Here is a 20,582-nt window from a genome sequence, read left to right as displayed (position 1 = left end):
CAGGAAAGCATGTTTACTCAATTCCAGAGCCACCTCCTTCAAGCTAGCTTCCATTGTTGCAAGAATTCTGCCTTCATCCTAAATTTGTGTGAAATTGCACCAGAAAAACTGGAGGCCCATTTTTAAAGCAGGCCATACACAGTAAATAGATATGTTCCTGCTAGAAAAGTTTACAGAGCTGCTGTAGAAAAATTAAGTATTTTGCTTGAACCATAACTTGGGCCCTCTAACAGCTATGAGTAAGATACTGTTAAATAGCTAGAACTATTCCAGCTTCCATAACTTGTATGCCTGTAAAGATTGACCTAAGGCCAAAACGTGGCTTTTAGCTGTCAGACTGTACCATATACTACGGTATTGAGCATCACAAATTATCCACAGAAGGAAATGGAAAGTTAATGTCAAGGATGTGAAATCAGCAGCAAAAGCACTGAGCCTAGATGCAAATAAGAGCAAATAATCTACATTTTTAAATAACATTTATTCATCCCCATCTTACATTCATCGTGGTAATATAGATTTACATCCTTTTTACAAAAAGGAGGGAACAAGGCTCATTTGAACCATTAAAACATTATTTTAAAGGATAAAAATTTACCAGCCTCTTTACTGCATAACATCTCATGGTTATTTCTGCAAATAATGCTTTGCAAACTAACACAGGTAGATTGAGAGAGATTAGGAAGCAGACACTTTATCCAGTCTATATGCATAATCCTTCCCTGCAAATACTTGATATGCCATACGATGAGTTTTAAAAAAAAATAAAAAATTTTGAATTGGAAACAAGCACATTCCAGAAACAGTGCTTAAATAGGAAACCTCCACCTGAATTAACTTTAGGGTTTGAATTCTTGATCATTGTATTTAAACAGAGCAAAAGAATACAGAGCTAGCAAACACTTTGCCTGGTATGCACCAGGGCTAGGCATTACCATTTTAATATACATGATTACTACAAACAGCTAAGCTAATTTACCAGCTGAAATGATCATCACAGTTGCTGCCCAGAAGCAGAATAATAATATATTCCGTAGAGTGACTTTCTATGTGCTGATATACATCCCATAATGGACACAACTGTGAAGACAATTGAGTTTACTTTTAAAAAGGTGAAGTTAGTGCATGTGAAAGGTGCTGGAATGCAAATTAAACAGTCCACACACAGGAGTAGTCAAGCTTCCCCTACCTCAACCAAGATTAAGGTGGACCAATTCCAGGCAAGGGGAATCTGTCTCCATGCGTATTCTATCTTTGATCTCTCTCAGGCTACCATGCATGATAGCGAGTTGTGTAATGGGACTCTTTGTCCCTTCCAGAAATGGCCTCAAACTATTTACTCAATTCAGCTAAACAGATATCTGAGTAAAGATTTATTTACTAACAACCAAACCTGCATATGAAGAGTTGACCTTGACTCTCTGTATCATTACCTAGCTCCTGAGCCATTCAGGCCCTGCTGTCTTATTTTGAACAAGGTATATTTCTCATTAAAAAGTCAAAGCAGCTGTTTTCTAGCCCATCTTATAGATGAAAAGTATTTCTAAAATGTAATCCAAGCCCTGTTCTCATATGTGAGTCTGTTTGTAAAACTACAGGGAGGGAGATTTGTTTTTCCAATAACTTCTTATTTTGAAGTTTGACGACAGTGAGAATGAGTGAGCTAGTTCAGCTGGAAGGCCGCACATTAGTCCCGGCCATTTATCGAGAGGTCTTTGGCCAAAGGACTTAATTTCACAAAAAAATTTTAACAACTAGAAATTGGGAAGGAAAAATATGCAGTTAGGGGATTCAAGTCACAATTGACTGTGTACCTGTAAAATTTCAGTTCAATGTTTGAGGTCACTTTTTTATTTATTTATTTAAGCACCTCATTAATATCTGAGTCAAGAAACACTGCACAGAATTTCACAGATTGGGCACACAGACTGTTTTAATATCCATCATTATGAAAATAATCACCAGACCATATAAATTCCTTCCCTGTTAAGATATGATAGCAACATGGAAATTAATTACTGAAACTGAATAAAAAAAAAAGGTGAGAGTTATGAAAACAGGAAATGTTTGTCAATAATTGTCTACACAGGACCCAGGCATTAGATCTACTCTGTGGTGGTGGAAGGACAGGAGGAGAAGGAATGGAGGGCAAAAATTCTGCAATTTATAAACCTCTACCACCCCAGTGAAGCGTGTCTGGGTTAGAACAGTGAGCCACCACAGAAAAATCAGTTTGGATCCAGGTCAGGAAATGCTATGAAAGCAACTGGCTCAGCCTCTGAGCGAGGGGAGAAATTCTTATGCTATGTTTAATGAGTCTTCCTGCAATGGACACAAGAAGCTTCACCAAAGGGCTCCAGGGAGAGCACATCTAGCCCATCTCAGCGATAAGAAAGATTACTGCAAAGTATGCAGGATGGAATCCAGAGATCCTTGCAAGGCCAAACTTCCTGGAGAAATTCCCAAACAGAAATTTCTAGGATGTGTTTCAGAAAAAGGGGCACATTATGGTATTTAGAGTTTTCTCAACTATTTTTTAAGCCTTCGGATGACAGTTTGTTCCCCTCTATTTAGCACTGGACATGTACATGGGGGACCTAAACCACTAGAAGAGGAGGGAAATGGTCTCTTCTGTTTGTGGCAATACCATCCAAATGGTTGTGTGAGCAGCCTGCAGTGTGAAGTGTTACCACTCATCATATGAAAGCAAACAAACTTGACGTAAGCAGAAGAGATTCATTTCTGGTTTCTTCAGCTTTAGGTGATACAGAACATAACTAGTCTTCATCTTCAGCATCCCTGAAGTCACCATCAACATTCATAGCTTGAAACAACCTGTGAGACAGGCAAGAATCTGTATTAGGAATCACTGAACAGCAACTTGAAATTGAAACTATGATTTGAACTTTGCAGCGTCTTTATTTTTGTCATTTCATTGAAAAGCATGCATTGCAACAGCCCAAAGTTGACTCAAACAACAGTGCCTAGCACAATGGTGTCCTGGTCCATGATTAGGGCTCCTAGGCACTATGGTAATAAAAATAAATGATAATGATAATTAAGCCTCTAAAGATCCCAGAGAGTATTATTATTAATCATTTTTATTATGGTAGTGCCTAAGACCAAACGGGAAGAGAGCCCCATTGTGCTAGGCACTGTCCAAACACAGTAGTAGAGAGTACCTTGTCCTGAAGAGTTTACAATCTAAGTGGACAAGGATAGGAGAACGGGGTGTAACACACAAGCAGAGTGAAAAATGTGATGCTGCAAACACATCAAATTAGTTCAATGATTAATCTATTTTTTGGGGTGTGGGTTTAAATTAGGAGGGAATAAGCTAAATGGAAAGAAAAGAGAAGGGAGATGGAACTTTGAAGGGAAGGTGGGTAAAGGGGTGGGGCAGGGAAGGAGAGAAGGGTAGCTGTGGAGTGAAACTGAAGAGAGGAGAGGAGAAGAGAGTGTGGGGGAGGAAGAGGGAGGGTTGGAGCAGACAGCCAACCAGCATAAGCCAGTCACGAACAATTCTCTGAACATAGATCCTTTCCCCATTTTACAAGCAGGCAAATTGAGGCACAGAAAGTAGCTGACTTTTGCTACCGACTTTCATTTATTAGAGAACAAGGAATAGAACTCAGAAGTCCTGACTCCTATTCCCTCCCATGGAAGCATCAATACAATGTCTAATATAAGAGACTCAATGTCCTAGTGCTAATCTTTAAAGCCCTCAATGGTTGGAAGCCTGGCTACGATAAGACATTGGTCTCCTTTGCTAAAATCTGCTATGATCAAAGGTTTTGTTGAGGCTGATGAAGCCCAGAGCTACAGCCAACGCCCTGTTGCTGGGAAGTTCCTACCACCAGAGGTTAGGAAGAGTTCACGTCTTGCTGCCTTTACAGCATAATGCATGACACTCCTCTTTGCACAGCATTTACTTCAAAAATGGCTGCACAATGACCAGCAACATTTCCTCTGGAGATAAATATTACTGAACACATCCACTTAAGAAAGCAGAATAAGCAATGGAGGGATGAAAAATGTGGTCTTAGTATTCATTTGATATGACACCTACATACCACAGTGAGGGGTACATTATACATGCACAGAAAGATCTAGGAATGAAATATAATTGCAAAGAATTCTTCGATCCTGCTTGATTAGCAAGACACACAATGCAAGTCAGTGAACCAAGCTTTCATGCTATTATACCTCTCATCCACTTCCCCTACCATCTACCCAAGTAGCAATGATCTCTTCTATTCTTCCTCACAATCCCAATGCTGATGGCGTTAGCCTCCAGTTCTGCAATTCCTTTATTGCTGCCTTCCTACATATTTATACCAGACTCACCACTGTGATATCTGAGCACCTATATATGAAAATGAACTGTTCCAACAACAGGGGGGAAAAAAATCCCTCAAAGGCATACCATATTTCAAATCATATCTGAAAACATTTTATTCTTTTGCCTACATCTCAAAATTTCTCTCATTTGTATTTTAACTTTGTAACTAGCTATATAATTAAGTGAAAAAATAATTGGGGGGAGGGGCTTGCAAGAAAAATGCTATACATATGGAGCTTGTATTGTGTTTGAGGGCATATATCGTGAATACGTACCGGTTAAAGCATGGGGAGGATGCATCATTGAAGTGCTTATATGGGTTCGCCCTAGACAGAGAACCCATACAAAGCCAGCAAAAGTACTGCCTGCAGCCAGTGCATGTCATCTTGTTACAACCATCTAGTTTCTGGTGGGGGAACAAACAGGGAATAGTAGTAAGAATCAACCATATCTCATGTCACTTCTAAGCCTTCAAACCTGCCTTTGTGCAACATCAGCAATCAGTATGCGACAAACGATAGAAATGTGTATTTTCAGAAATGGAACATCTGTACAGTATTTCACTACACGTCACACCATCTTTGACAGACTACAAAAATTTTAAACTATAAAAGATTATTTTATAGGCTGTTTACCCACTGTATGAATAAACGAACAATTTTATTCAAAAGAAATAACTTTTCATCACCAGTTATTTCATTCAACAATAAGGTCACCAGCTGGGCCTGAGCGCTGGATCTTCAGATCCCCAGCACAGATCTCTGCCTACTTGAATTATAGGAGTAATTATCCTCCATGTGGACTAGCCACTAAAGGGGGGAGCTAAGTTACCTAAGACAATTATGCCAGACAGGTACACAGCTATTTGTTAGACAGCAGTATAATACTACATCAGGATTTCTGGGTTCTATCTCTGACTCTGGAAAGGGACTGGCACGCACTGGTTAGATAGGATAATCAAAATACCTAGTTTTGGCATATTAGCCTGAAAAGCAATGATGCATAGTGGATAAAACTTGATTGTGCTATATTACAGACCTCTGTTTTCTTCCCAATTCTCCTTGAAGTGACTTTGGATAATCTGTTAATTTATTTGCACAATGGGAGATGAATACTTGACTGCCTTCTAGGGTTGGGATACAAGGCCATGGTCAATAACAGTATTTCCATTCATTTCAGATTTTAACAGCAATCAGGAGAGGTGAGGTTTGAAATTATGATCTTTTGGCTCCCAGCTCAGTACACTTTTGCCTAGTTTACGGAATATTTGGTAGCAAGAGAATCTCCCTGGTGTCTGCGGAATACTGCCTGCCTTGTGGTAGAGGGAGCCTGATTCAACCAAAACAGAAAACAGACCATAAAATCTAGTATCCTTGTGAGGTCTGTTGCATGTCGTCACTTCAATCTGGTTTCAGGAGATGTGTACCCACAGGAGGAGTTTCTTCTTACTGTAATGCCAACTGCTTCTGCTGGCTGCAGAAGTGAGGACAAGCTCTATTACAAGTGTAAGTCTACAATATTGGTGAATGTCGTTTCCTGTTTGTGAACCAGTAGCCTGTGTCACAGAAGCTTTATTTGGCTGCATTACTAAACACACTAGAAACCTCACTTTTTCCTGAATTGTTTGCTGGCAATTACCCAGCACCTGGGGAACTACTGATGAATACCTTTAAAAACTGAAAATACCTACTTTTTATTAAATGTAACACTCAAAAGTAAGACTAGAGTAGCCAGCAGCAGGGATGAGGCACAAATGGAATCATACGGACCCTACAAATGAAAGTCCTAATTCCCTGGCACTGGTCCCCATAGTGAATCGCATTAGCAACATAGGACAGTAACAATTAAGAACAAATGTGATTCTCCAAGTTTGGCCCAATACACTCACCTCTATATGAGTGCCACAACAAGGGCAGGCCTTTGAGTTCTTTTCTAGCCATTCTTTACTTTCCATCTCCTCAAGCACTTTCTTAATCACTCCTTTGCCATGGCGCTGCTCCAAAAATATTTTAGTGGCCTCATCTGCTTCTTGGTACTCATTACGCAAATCCATTAGCTTTTCTAAGGAGTGAAATAAAGACACAGAAAAACACATTAACCTTACATACCACACTGCATATGGAAGTCACACTCTTAGCTAAGCCAACGAGCCAAACTCATTGTAAACATAATTCAGGAGATTCCAAAGATTGCAAGGGTCAAGAGGATTCCAATAACTTTGATAGGAGAATGAGGCAGCAACAGACACCCAGAAGTTCAACCCAGCTGCTGATACTAGTATAATCTACCACCTCTCAGCTGTGGAAACTCCAGGACCACAAAACAGAACACACCAGGGACAAGTACTTTATACTTTTTAAAAAAACATGTTATGTTTGAGATTCTCAAACATAGTACAAGGAACATCTTGTTATTTCATAAATATCTGCTCAATATGCAGCTTCAGTTAAAAAAGCAACAAAATGGTAGGATGCATGAGGAACAGAATGAAAGTTTATATTGAAAATATTGCAATTCCATCATATGAATCACCTTCACTGGGAATGCTGTGTTCTAGTCACCCTACCTCAAAAAACTTAAAGTGGAAATAAAAGGTTTGTGACCAAAACAATTACAGGCACGGAGGGAAAAAAATCATACGACATGAGACTGAAAAGATTCGGATTGTTTAGTTCAGAGGGGAGAAAAATAAGAGTGTACACGATAAAGGTATACAGAATGAACAGTAGAAAGAAGGTAGATTGGACACTTGTATTTACCCTCTCTTGTAATAAGGACTGTCAAAATTGAAATAGGTAGCATATTAAAAATTGATGCAAGGAAATATTTTTTGCTAACACCATACATTTAGTGGAACTCTATCACAAGACATCAAGGCCAAATGCTCAACAAGATTTAAAAAAAGGAATGGACATTTATATAGCTAATATCTTGAGTTACATTAGTATGGATTTTAAAATGTCTGGAATATAAACCCTCATGCTTCATGGCATATGGGTAAACTCCTCAAAGGCTGGAAGAAACTTCCTGTGGACATGTTATTCCATAAATGTCCACTTTAGGGTTTCTTGCACCTACCCTCAAGCATCTGCTACCAGTCACTGTGGGAAACCGGAATGTATCCTGTGTATCATATTTCCCTCTAAGTTATCAATAATAATTTTGTTTTTAAAAACCTCAAGATATACAAATGGGTATAGTGAGCAACTACAATGCCATAACCATTGTCCTTCTTAACTGTGTCATTTGTTCATCTAACTTGTTGCAGCATGTCTAGACATTCAACTGTAAACTCTTCAGGGCAGAGGCCAGCTCTTCAACTACATTTAACCTCTCATCCTCATTACACAGAGTCCCACCACACAGACGGAGGTGTCAACTCACTTACCCCTTACTATAGCAGATACAGAAGTAGAAATGTTTCTGAGTATCTACTTAATGTCACTGTATTCTACAATGAAAGCTGCAATTCACTTTGTGTTCCATTTCCAAAACAGTGCAACTCACCTGCAGTGACTTTACATGGAGAGACTCCATGATAAGTCATTTTACAGAGGGTACAGAAAGCATAGTTGCAACTGGAACATATGCCCATGGTGCAACCTGGCTCTTGCATCACTGGAGTCTGACAGCATGGACGAGGACAATATACCACGTCTGCCATCAAGTCCAAGCTGGACTGCAGAAGTAGGCGGTCATAACGTGCAAACAACTCCTCTCCAACCAGTTCCTTAACCTAAACAAAGATCAAACAACATTATATTTGCTGGATTCAGATGTTCAATCTATTAGCTCTGGTAGAAAAAACTTTAGGACACGAGTACCAACAACTAGTTTGAATTTGCTTTAGCACATTTTAAACATGACTCTCATTCTGATCAGGAGATTACTGCAACAATCAGAGAGAAAGTATACAAGCTATTGATGATACTCTCATTAAATCTGCAGCTTCTTTGCATGGTCATCTTAAATATTCTGAAGAACAGATTCACTAGCAATTCAAATCCTTGGCACTGACAGTTTAGAGTCCCATAGTGAAAACAATTAGCACAGTAAGTGGGATCATATTAATTCAAATCGGTGTTCAAGACATCTGAAACTAATAGTGGGCAAAAAATTTTAACTCAGGAGCATGTAAGTGGCCTCTGGGTAGCATGAAAAAACTGTGCTTTAATTACTATGGTTTGAGCAAAAATCAATTATATACAATTCAGCTTTATTAGTAAGCTAGAGGTGTGCATGCATTGATTATATACTTCTGCTATTACCTGGCCAGGAGTAGCAACAGAAGAACACTTTGGTTCTGGACAGCTGAGGCAGTGGACCTGACCATCCCTGATCTGAATTTCGAAGTAGTCCTTTAAACAGGATTTGCAGTATATATGCCTGCACTCCATGAAGTACATACAGTCACTACCCAGCTTCTCAGAAAAACAGATGCTGCACAAGAACATCTTACTGTTAAAGCATTTTTTCTGCTGAGCCTGATCAAAATCCAAGATTTCCCTTATCAGACTTGACAGAGACTCCACATCCTGTATAGCTCTTTCATCAAGGATTTCTTCTTGTGCTGTTGCAGCACCGGCTGCGCCACAACCATCCAGCTCAGAGTTCAGAGGAAACAGAGATGTCCTGCTCTGCCCATTTTCTTGATGGCACATTTTTAGTTCATACGGGGAGGTGATGTTCAGGTAAGCTAGTGTTTCTTCCTTAAGAAACTGCATCCAGGCAAACAAGACCACACAGCCTCGGTTCTCTTCCCACAAGTTGTCTAAGTGCTTGCAAAGTGCAGTAAGCTAGAAAAGAAAAGTTTGAGCTTAGAACCCAAAAAGAACAGCTCCATCTTCCAGCAACTCCTGACTCATCTTAGAACAATTTCCCTCTAATATGGTAGCTTCAGATTTCAAATTTAGGCCATGAACTAATTTAGTTTAACAGGGTCTTTGTTGTTTGTACTCATTGGGAAATAATAAGAGAGCATCACTTTACATCCTCACCTGATCACTTGCTAACCTCCAAAGCATAAATCCTCAGTCTACACCTTATGCTAGACAGAAAAACTCAACTGCATTACAAAATATTAGAAAGTATTGCAAGTAATTGTTAAGAAATGTAGATTTAGAAATAAAAATCATATGATGTGATAAGTAACTTAGATAACACAGTTCTATATGCTTTACTGAACAGATTAAATAACATTTGCTTCAAGGTGACCTAGCTAAAATATTTTTAAAATATATGTCTGGTGCCCGGCCTTTTTATGTTTAAAGAAAGCCTGAATAGTTTGTTTTCAAGTCTCTCTCCTGATGGATTTTCCCTCAGAAATATCAGAATGTCAGGTCTTGTCTTCCCTATTTTTAATTGAGGACTCAACTATACATTGGGCAGGATTTCTGTTTTTTTTTTTTTTTTTTTTTTTTTTTTTTTTTTTTTTTGAGTCCTTAATTGTCAGGGTGCTCAATCTTAAATATACCTTTCCTTCCAATTGCTCCCTGCATGTCTGAATTAAATACGTACATAGAACAGAAGTTTTAAACAGTCAGTTAAAATCACTCCCCTTCTTTCTTAAATCAATTTTCACTTGCTTGATAATCTGATATCCAAATTTTCCATTGGTCCACAGAATCTTCCAGGAAAGATGGGGTAGGACAAAGCCTCAATTTCAAAAGTAAAACACATACAGGAAAAACTAATTTTGAATAATATCTTGCCTTCTTCATAAATCATAAGGCAGAAAAAATGGACACCTAATTTCCCACCAGCTTTGCAGTTACGTTTAAACTTATAAATTAAAAGCCACCTGTAGCATAATCAGAACTCATTTCCTTTCAAGTGAATAGGTAAGAACACTAATTACTGCCAGACCTACATACTGATCTAGATATTTTGGGTTACAGGAGGAAGTTATTTTTAGTGAACAACAAAAACAAAGTAACTATGATGCATATTTACAATCTCAACTTTGAAGTTCTGAGGTTAATGAAAGAAGTCAGCCTCGTTATTCTGACTGGACTAAATGTAGCACATTTGGAAGTCAATTCAAGATTCAGCCAACTACTCACCTCTGGTTTTACGTATAATGCTTTAAGTGTTTTATCATCTGATGTACTTTAATTGTGTTATTTAAAACATTAAAATCTGTATATACAATAGATATTACATGCCTGCACTAATTCATAGAGCATTTGCCTTTGGGGCTTTCATTATCAAACACTGAACACATTCTAATGTTGTGTACTGGAATAGACATCTGCTTTGTACCAGAGACTTCCCCCTCTTCTACTTTTGCCTGACTTGCAGTGAACTTTTAGTATTCCCATTTTATATAATTACCTTAGTAATTTAAACATAGTTAGGATACGAGTATTCTGCTTATCTTGCAACTAGCTTTATTTGTTTTGAGTGTTAGTTCACTAGCAGCAGTGCACTTTGAAGACAGTCTGAATTCTTGGCCAATTAGCACGTTCCCATTCATAACCTTTAGTTTGTCTCTTCCAAATTATACTAACCAATCACTGCTCATGCATTGAAACAGCTCATGCTACAATTACTGCATATTAATTCAGACAATGATTATTGCTGTTTCAGTAAAAAAGTCAAGTTAACTCAAATGTGATCACCTCACCTGAGTGCACATTTCCCAAAGACTAAAAGCCGGACATGTTAGTTGGATGATATTTTCTCTGAAAAAGCCTAATCTATGGAAAGAAACTGATTCTCTAGCTTCCTCCCTTATCTCTTATACAGCAGGCTATCGAAGGAAAATAAATGTTAACTTTAATAACTCAAAGTATAATTTACGAAGGGACACCCCTCCACATACCAAGGTTTGTGTTGCTCTTACTAAATTCTCCACTGCTCAGCAATGAACTCTAGGTGCTCAGTCTATTAGTTGCATGATCAGGCACAATGTTTTGATCACAATATTCACTGGAATTATTTGTACACTGACTACCACAATGGAGCTGGCCTGTAGATACTACTGTAATACAATAATAGCATACAAGAAATAAAGGCCTATGCAACTGAAATTTTAGTTCATTTATGGGAAAAAATCTAGATGACATGCTTCTTTCATATAAACTCACTGCTGCACAGCAAAGAATGTAACAGATATAGCTGCATGTTAGACAATTTTTATTCAAGGAATACTAGCTATTTTGCAAATACACAGCAACATTAGAAATAGCTAATGCAATAATAAAGAGTTCAATTGGAAGTATCCAGATGTGTTATACCCACTGTACCCAAACATAATGGATGCATTCTTCCACCTATGAAATGATATGGGTTGTTGTCCTGTATAATCTCACTATCTAATGCAGGTTTTTGGTTTGTGTAATTTTTAAAAAAAATGTATACACCTCATACACAGTTCGTTCTGATAATGTGTTTTTGAATAAGCAAATTTAAAATGCTTTAAAGTTACATTATTTTTATAATCCAATTGCTCTCTTTCTTGCAAGTTTGAAATTGAAGTGTCCTCAGTGAATACTGCTCTCTATCCACACATGCATCCTGGATTGTTATTTTTGGATTGCTCACAAATGCTGGGTTAATAGCATCACATGTTTACTAACATCAGAAAAGGCAGGTTAAATTCTGGGGCTATCAATCCTAACAGCATCTCTTTAATCTAGTATTGCCTTTATCAGCCTTTGGATCTCAAGATCTTTAGCTGCTATTGACAGAGCTATGTCTCTCTCCAGAGATTTTAAAAATACAATGCACTTATGTGTTCTTTCACTAAAAATTTTTGTTCTTCAAGAAAATATTTTACAATATCTTACTCTTAAATAGTAAAAAAAAGTATTTCAAGAAGAACGAGTATACATTAATACCTGCCCTTCTTAAATGGTGGAAGGCACCTGAGTCTCATGACACACAATACAAAAGATTTTCAGATATAGGCTGTATTTGCACAGCACAGTATATACATATTCACATGTACCTACTCTATAATGCACAGGATATAAGCAGAGATGAAACAGGACATCGAATCGCTATGATTGGGATTTTCAAAAGTGCCTAAAGGCCAGATTTCCAAATAGGTGCCAATAGATGCAGATAAGCACCCAGTAAGATTTACAAAAGCGCCTAAAGCAAGTTAGGTGCCTAATACCCATTGAAATCAATGGGAGTTAATCACCTAGGCACTTCTAAAAATACCACTATGCATCTCTCTGCATCTTTAGTACCTTTAAAATTCTGGCCATAAGTGACTTAGGAACAGTCACATTTTCAAAAATGACTTCAGCACTTAAGAGCCTATGTTTCTTTGACAGTCAATGGGACTTAGGCTCCTAAGTCACTTAAATGCTTTTAAAAATTTTACCCTAAATTTTACCCAAATAGAATTTAGCAGCCTAAATTCTATTGATTTTCTATGAGACTTGTGCACCTAAGTAATTAAGATACTTTTGAAAATCCCATCCTTTATCCTTAAGAATCTTGCAGCATGAAGAGAAAAAGACTGTTGGCAAAGGGCACCAATAAAAACTACTTCTTATACAATTCATTAGAAGTATGTATTACACTTCATGACGCTAATTGTTTCCTCCAACAACCTGGATGTTAAAAGCGAAGTTCTATGCAACTATTCCTTCACCTGCTGCATTTACAACTATTAGAGTATTAATTATAAAGAATTTTTTTTATGTTCCTGAAAGGTACAAGAAGTGTCAAAAAGATTTTAAACCAAACCTGGGTCTGGGAGAGCCACTTGCTGCTGAGTGTGAACACGGGCGAAGAGGCTGATGGGTAATCTGGTGGGAGTTCAAAATTCAATACAAGTGGAGGCAGAAAGCAAATTGTGTATTCAAATCCACTGTTCTGAAGACACTCTGTGGGACTTCCTGAACCAAAGACAATTGATTGATACAAGTTGAGAGAAAGATCAATAGAACTATGATTATAGGTGTTGCAGCCTAATGAAATTTAACTGCAAGATAAAGTTTCCAAGAAACCTCTTTTCATTTGATAAGTCTGAGTAAACCAGTTAAACTAAAAATTTAAGTAAACAATGTGCCTTTTTAGTGCTATAACATTTCATAAACAGTTGTGTGCTGGAGGCTGAATCAGTGAATATTGACTTTGCTAGTACTATGACCTGTCAGATAAATCACAAACCAGATAGTCTGGAAAGGCAAATCCTCAAGAATAAGGGTAAATATACTTTGTTGTTCTAAGAACAAGAAAAGGAACAAGCCTCTCTAATTCTGATAATTTATCAGTGACAGTTTTCCTTAGAGAAAAAGCAAATTCATATTTCAGAGGACTTTCCAGAGACGGGAGTGTCTAGTGGACAGAGCACAGCATTGTGGATCTGTCACTGTTTCAATGTACCATCTTGGGCAAACAACAGTTAATAGGTAAACTGAACCAGAGGCATCTCTGATGGAGTTAATAACCACTTCACAGATTGGGAAGCTTAAAAGGACACAATTAATTTGAAAAATAGTCAAATTAAAAACGGAGTTAAAGGTAATTTCAAGTTCCTCTGCCAAATGTTTAAAAGTGTGGGTTTGTTATTTGTTACCTGTGTTGCTGAATTTGACCCATACAAACAAGAGAAACTGAATGACTGCATATGGGAACCAAGGAAGACAGCTACACATGCACAATGGTGTCAGATAAACAAATTAAATCACCTGAACAAATACAAAATAATATTTTATTGAAACTGAGAGTTATAGTAATGCTCGGTGTTACCTGTAACAGTATGCAATTTTTTTTTTCCAAAGAGAAGTATCATTTTTAAATTGACAGTGTTTTTTAACTAATATTTCAAAACACGGTCTCAGGCACTACAGAAATGCAAAAGCACACCAGATGGACATGAAAATAACACTTAAAGACGTAGACTTGTTTGCTCCAAGGGTCCCCGATGGTCTAATGAATGCTCAATTCACACAAAAATATTCCAACTTTAATTTAAAATATTTTAGAAAAAAAAAAGTATTTTTAAACACTACAGATGAATTCTCCTTAGCAAGTAATTTGAACAAACCATTAAAAATTCCATTCTAGGAAGCTACTATATTTGAAATTTAAAAGTCCATCCTCTTTAGTTTTGATCTTTAAGAATAATATGCAAATACTTAAAGCAAGAATAACATTGTGAAGTTATAGGTATGAGTGATACCCATCCCAGCTGTAATTTGTTATAAATTGTTCATGACTCAAAGTTCTAAGAAGAGAAAATGAAGAATGTTTGGGTAACCACCTTTGGAACATGTGTAGGAAAATACAGACTATTTTAATAAAACCTAATTTCAAGATAATGCAAAACATCTGGACTCACCACTCACAAATATTTTGAAGTTTTGGGGCAACTCCAGACAAATTCTTGTTTCTCCTCCTTGGGCAGAGTCTGCCCTCTTAAATTCATCTTCATCATAAATACTAGCTAGAGCCAGCAGCTCATCCTCCTGAGCTTCCTTATCTTCTGAAGACATTTAACTTCTCTGCAGAATCAAGAAAACCAACCAACAAATCAGTTAGGACTAAACAGAAAAGTCAAATGGTCTGTTAATGTATATATTTAATGTTATTGGAATCAAATTTAGAAGAAACAATAAAACATGAAAACACTACCAAACATAAGTACTCTTTCTTCAGGTTAAAGATCCTGCACGTGGTCTATCATTTGTTGGCAATTTTAAAGTTATAAAAAATGGTTCTCTTCAAAACGTTGATAATGAGAGACCAACCCTTAGAAAGTCAGAGGCTGAAGAACACTGTAGAATGAAATGTGCAATGGAGTGTTAATAGTATCAAGATGACACTTTGTTAATGCTTGAGATGGAAACCACAGACCAAAGAAGGGACAAAGACAGGAGTGGGAAAGGAAGTAGTAACAGTGTAGCTCTCTTTCAGTACACTGACTATCACCTACCAGGTACATCTAAAAATATAGTTTGATTACAATTATTTCAAATGACAAGCAAGAACACACGGACCTCAAACAGACATCATGTTGGTGCATTTCTATACCGTTTCAGTAAACAATTTAAAGGAGCTCTTTTAAAAAAATCTTTGCAATTTCATTACCTTTTCAGTTACAATTGCAAAACAGTAGCAACTAGAGTTGCAGGTACTGTTAGTGACCCTGCACAGCCACGTTAGTAAGGCCAGGGCACAGACACTGCTCATTCTTCAGAAGGAACTGGGAGTCACAAGTTTTTTCTGTGGGAAAGCAAGAAGACTGTAGGTTCTGTTGCCAGGGCAGGCATGGTGATGAAGCTCAGTATTTGTCTGCTGCCTATAACAAAAAATTAGAGAGATTAAAATCCTCTCAGCATTTCCATTATGAGCTGCTATCATCAACTGTTTCACTCAAGTGAGCCTTGGCATGCACACTCAATGACATAGAGGTTTTTTGTTTGTTTGTTTTTAAAGTTTCCATAGTACACATCTCAATGATGTATGTTAGCCCTGATCTTGCAATTGGATCTATTAGTGCAGACCCCTGGGCTGAGCACAGTCCTACTGAAGTCAATGGGGTTCCATGCTAGTGGATCCAATTGCAGGATTGGGGGCTTACCTTATTACAGCTCAGAAAAACTGCTCACTGGTAAATAGTGATGGGTTGGAGGAGATCTGTTTCAAACCATTTGAAGTTATCCATGAGATTCAAATGAGTAAATAATACTTTTGAAAAAAGTCCATTCTTATACACTTCTATTTTTGTAAATATAACCAAGAAAGGTGCATTTAAAAAACAAACAAACAAAAAACAGAGAGATACAAGTCCAATTCAAACCCTTACACACTAGGAAACTCAGAGTTTTAATTATGTAAATCTGAAATCACTCCTTTCCTTTAACATATCACTGTGCCTAGCATATAAAGAACTCTGCTAACTCTCACTTGGCTAATGCAACAGAATGACAATTCTCCGAAGGACCTGCATGCTTCCCTCTCACCATGCTTCCAAACAAAACAAATAATACATAGTTTAAGCTACAACTCTCAAAAGTGATGATTAAAGTACATTTTGTGATACAATGCCCTTGATTTCACGACTTGTTTACTTATTAATTTGCAAAGGAGCTTTCAATCATCAGTACAAATTAGTGAAGTTCAGCTGTAAAAGACTGACTGTGTCTTTCTAGTCTCATGCTATGCCTACATTGCAACCAGAGGCATAATTTACATCTTGTGTAGACGTATCCAGGCTAGCTTTAATCTAACTATCTTACTTAAGAAAGTAGCAAAGACGTAGTGGTCTGGGCTGTTGAAGCCCACTGTGGTCTCCAGGCTATATACTTGCACTAGTAGCCCACACTGACATGTCTCTGCTGCTATGTTACACAAGCCGAAAATTACACCTTGGTTGCAGCGTAGATATAATCTCAGGCCTGGTTTACACAAAAACATTAGATCAACCTAGCTACAGTGCTGTGCTGCAAGAAGTTACATATTCTGAGGACTATGGCTATGTTAACTGAAGAATTCTTCTGTTGACCTAGCTATAACCTCTGAGTGGGAATTAACTACACCAACAAAAAAATTCAATTGTAGGAAGCGTCTACACTAGAGTGGCGCAGCGGCAGCACTGTAGCTGTGCCACTGTAAAGCAAACATGGCCTCCAGCTCCTGCAACACTTAGGCCTTGGCTACACTTGTGAGTTACAGCACAATAAAGCAGCCCCGGGTGCCCTAGCTCACTCTCCGTTCACACTGGCAAGGCACATAGAGCACTCTGACTCGGCAGCTACAGCGCTACTGGTACTCCACCTCGGCAAGTGGAATAATGTTTGCTGTGCCACCAGAGCGCCGCGGCGCCAGTGTGAACAAGGTGTTGCATTACTGCGCTGTGATCAGCCTCCGGAAACATCCCATTCTTAAGTCAAGTGGTCACTCTTGTCATTGTTGTGAAATCGGCTGCAAGAATGCAGAAATGCCCTTTCAAAGCTCCTTTTCAGAGAAGCCGGCTGCTTATAAGCTCTGGGAAAAAGCAAACATTTATTGTTTGCTTTGAGTATGTGTGTGTGGGGGGTGTGTGTGTGGCTGAACTTACAAGACAGCACCCTCACACACACTCAGCACCCCAAAAACCCCCCAAACACACAACACACTCCCGGTCACACTCCACTCCACCCCCCACATTTGAAAAGCATATTGCAGTCACTTGCATGCTGGGATGGCTGCACATAATGCACCACTCCCAATGTCGCTGCAAGTGCCGCAAATGTGGCCACGCCAGTGTGCTTGAAGCTGTCAGTGTGGAGAGACTGCAGCGCTTTCCCTACTGTGCTCTACCAAGGCAGGTTTAACTCACAGCGTTCTACATCTGCAAGTGTAGCCATGCCCTTAGTGCTTGTCTTTGTTGCAGCTGTTATAACTCAAGCGTTGCCCCTAACACAACACCTGTCCACGCACACAGACCTTAACTCAAGTGCAGTGACACTTTTAAATCAAGTTGGCTGGCCTGTAAGGAGATACAGCTCAACTCAAACAACCTCTCAGCTGCTCACGCAATCACACTGTGCAGTTCAAGTAGTATTTCCAACTCCCAGTGTGGCCGCTCTTGCTGGAGCCGTTAACTCTAGGGTAGACAAGTCGAGTTAACGCCACAGAGCCCACAAACTCCAGAGCAGTGTCAGACATAGAACACGCATCACCCAGGGTAAGGACGACTCTCACAGGCAAGGTGAAAGGGTTGTGAGATAACGAGAAGGAACAGAGAGTATTTGAAAGGAGACTTTTGGCCTGGGAAGTGCGCCCCTAGCAGGTAACCCCAATAGGACTTAGGACAGAAGAGTCAAGCCCTTGATTCTTAGCCAGTTTTCCCAACCCTTTTCCCAGCCAGCCCCTCTCCCCGCCCCTCACTGTCTCCCCCCCCCCCGCCAGCCCCTCTCCTCGCCCCGTTCCCCACCGTCCCCCCCCAGCCAGCCCCTCTCCCCCCCCGTCCAGCCCCTCCACCCTTCCCTTAGCCAGCCCCTCAGCACTTCCCACCCTTGCCCCAACCCCGACTTTCCCCTCACCGCTGCCCCCCAGCCCTTGTTCCAGGCCGCCCCACATCGCCCCCCACCTCCTCAGTCCCGCCCCGCCCTGCCGTCACAGCGCCCCCATATCCCGGCCTCTCGCTCGCTCCCACCTCTGCGCTCCTCGGCCCGCACGCTCCGCTCCCAGCGCCGGCCCCTAGGCCCCAGCCGAGGCGCAGAAAGCGGCTGGATCTACTCCGCGCGACTCCCTGTCCCCGGCTCTCAGCTGGGCCGCGGGCAGCCTCCACCCTGCCCGCCCCTCACCGCGCAGCCGGGCCCTAGAGCGGCCCGGGCTGAGCGCTAAGCAGCGTGGCTCGGAGCCGGCGCCCCCTAGAGGAGGGAGGCGGGCCCTGCGGAGCGGGACTGGGCCGCTGGTGACCCAAGGGCAGGGGGAAGCCGCCGGTTGGCGACACACGTTGAGGGGAAGATCCGAGCGGCCCTCGGCTGTGCCCAGCCCCGCCCGCGCGGGCTTGAGGAGGCGGAGGCGTGCGGGACCCGAGCTTGGCTTTTCCGTAGCTGCGAGTCTGGAGAGCAGGGGCAGAAAGGGCTCCCGCGCTGCAGGTTGCTAGGTGATCGGCTAGGCAGCGCGCAGCCTGGCCTTGCCGGCCTGTGTGTTGCCCCGGCCTGGCAGCGCCTGGGCCCGGCTGCACACGTCCCTACGGAGCGCTCGGGATTAAGCGGGCCCGGGGAGCAAGAACGGCTCCGAACAGAAGCAACTCCGCGCAGCAAGAGCCCGTCTGCAGCCGTCGACGTGACTTCAGTCCAAACGGTGTTGCATAGAGCTCAGCCTGGGAGTCTCTGAGCGAGCCCCGCAGCCGTGGGACATGCGTTTAAACAGGCTCCCCTCGGAGCGCCTCAGCTGACTCCCCTCAGGCCGCTGTTGGGGACCCACTTCTCCAGTGGTGCCCAGGGGTGAGGGGTACAGCAGATCCCCCCTCTTAGAGCAGCAGGTCACAGGCCAGCTGCCCTCAGAACAGGCATTTGGGGTCATTGTCAAACTAATCGAAAATGCTATTGCAACATTAAATTAAAACAGATAATGAACTGAATTATAAATGCCTCTAATGGTAGGATCTCTTCATTTCGCAAAATTACCAAAAGTAAAGGAATCCCACCAGATATTGTGTAAACTCAAACGCTTGTTTCGCTCACTCAAGGAAGTTGGTAATATCTTTTGTTGGACCTCACCCAGCTTCTCTCTCTTATAGCCTGAAACAAAAAACTCTGCTTAAATTCTCTCACTGTAAGCAATTGTGTTTTAATGTTAGGTTACTTTAAAAAAAATCAGTAATTTTAACCTATTAAGACACAGGCCCAAATGCTCAGAGACCATATTTAGGCCCTTCAGTGCATAATTTTCAAGGTGAAGGTGATTTAGACATGTAGTCCCACTGACTTCAAAACAAACACTGAGGGAGTAGGTTTCAGAGTAACAGCCGTGTTAGTCTGTATCCGCAAAAAGAACAGGAGTACTTGTGGCACCTTAGAGACTATGCATCCGAAGAAGTGGGCTGTAGTCCACGAAAGCTTATGCTCTAATAAATTTGTTAGTCTCTAAGGTGCCACAAGTACTCCTGTTCTTTTTACTGATGGAATACAAGTTAGTAGTTGAAGCATTTCATTTTTGTGTAAATTTGATATAACAGAAAGGGATGGTGATTGCAAGTAAAGGCTATTTATTTACTAACTTTGAATCTAATACAGAAACTGCTGTACATCTAGGTTTACTCATAACTTGAGCGGTGCTGTTTTCCTTGTAATCCTGGTTCTCCCAATGCAGTTCCTTATGTAATTTTGCCATTAGACCTAAGCTCTTCAGGGCAAGGACCTGATTTACTCATGATTTACATATCTAACATAATAAAGGTGCTAATTGTGGCCTCTGCCTACACTGTGAAAATAGTTTTTGTATTCGTTAAAATACTAATCTTATGGGTGACATTGCCTGTTGCCTTTGCTGGCTCCACTGATGGGTGGGGGGAAAAAAAAAAATCAAATGAACATGATTCTATAGGTTGGTTTTCCTCTTCAGAGTATACAAATGCTTTTCAGAAGTCCCAGATTTCAGCCACAGCTAGCATTTACAATTTACTTCAAATTGTGTGTCAAATTATGCTGCCTTTTCAAAAACTTAGAGCATGTTCCCAAAAATAAGACAACCCTAACCCCACATCCACAGAAGATGGAAGGAACTCTGAACTCTCTGGAGGAGGCAAGCCAACTATAGCCTAAAAAAAATTACAAAAATA

At 40.3% G+C, this 20,582-nt stretch overlaps 1 protein-coding gene across 3 annotated transcripts; it reads right to left on the bottom strand.

The window, feature by feature from the left end:
• Positions 1 to 462: 462 nt before the first annotated feature.
• On the bottom strand, positions 463 to 18,627 carry RNF14 (ring finger protein 14). Of its 3 annotated transcripts, XM_034778186.1 has the most exons (9): positions 18,447 to 18,627; positions 15,395 to 15,605; positions 14,646 to 14,808; positions 13,046 to 13,197; positions 8,611 to 9,138; positions 7,850 to 8,078; positions 6,231 to 6,403; positions 4,618 to 4,748; positions 2,778 to 2,835 (listed from the first exon to the last, which is right to left on the bottom strand). In XM_034778186.1, exons 3-9 carry the CDS (start codon positions 14,797 to 14,799, stop codon positions 2,778 to 2,780), a joined length of 1,425 nt encoding a protein of 474 aa, XP_034634077.1. In that variant the 5' UTR covers positions 14,800 to 14,808; positions 15,395 to 15,605; positions 18,447 to 18,627. The 3 variants fall into 3 exon arrangements, with proteins under 3 accessions (XP_034634078.1, XP_034634077.1, XP_034634079.1); XM_034778187.1 differs by lacking the exons at positions 15,395 to 15,605; positions 18,447 to 18,627 and having other exon boundaries at positions 463 to 2,835; positions 14,646 to 14,799; XM_034778188.1 differs by lacking the exons at positions 15,395 to 15,605; positions 18,447 to 18,627 and having other exon boundaries at positions 14,653 to 14,791.
• Between the last annotated feature and the right edge of the window lie 1,955 nt (positions 18,628 to 20,582).

The sequence above is a fragment of the Trachemys scripta genome, chromosome 8, assembly GCF_013100865.1.
Source record: "Trachemys scripta elegans isolate TJP31775 chromosome 8, CAS_Tse_1.0, whole genome shotgun sequence".
Lineage (NCBI taxonomy): Eukaryota > Metazoa > Chordata > Testudines > Emydidae > Trachemys > Trachemys scripta.
The sequence above is the reverse complement of the archived record's forward strand: the minus strand, read 5'-3'. Positions and strand labels throughout refer to the sequence as shown.

Bases quoted from the DNA above. Each gene is read 5' to 3' on its own strand.
- RNF14 (XM_034778186.1), bottom strand. From the start codon at position 14,799: ATGTCTTCAGAAGATAAGGAAGCTCAGGAGGATGAGCTGCTGGCTCTA. The intron at 9,139-13,045 runs GTTTGGTTTAAA...TTTCTTTTCTAG, and splicing joins AGTGGCTCTCCCAGACCCAG to CTTACTGCACTTTGCAAGCA. The intron at 8,079-8,610 runs GTAATAGCAGAA...ATCTTTGTTTAG, and splicing joins CTGTTGCTACTCCTGGCCAG to GTTAAGGAACTGGTTGGAGA.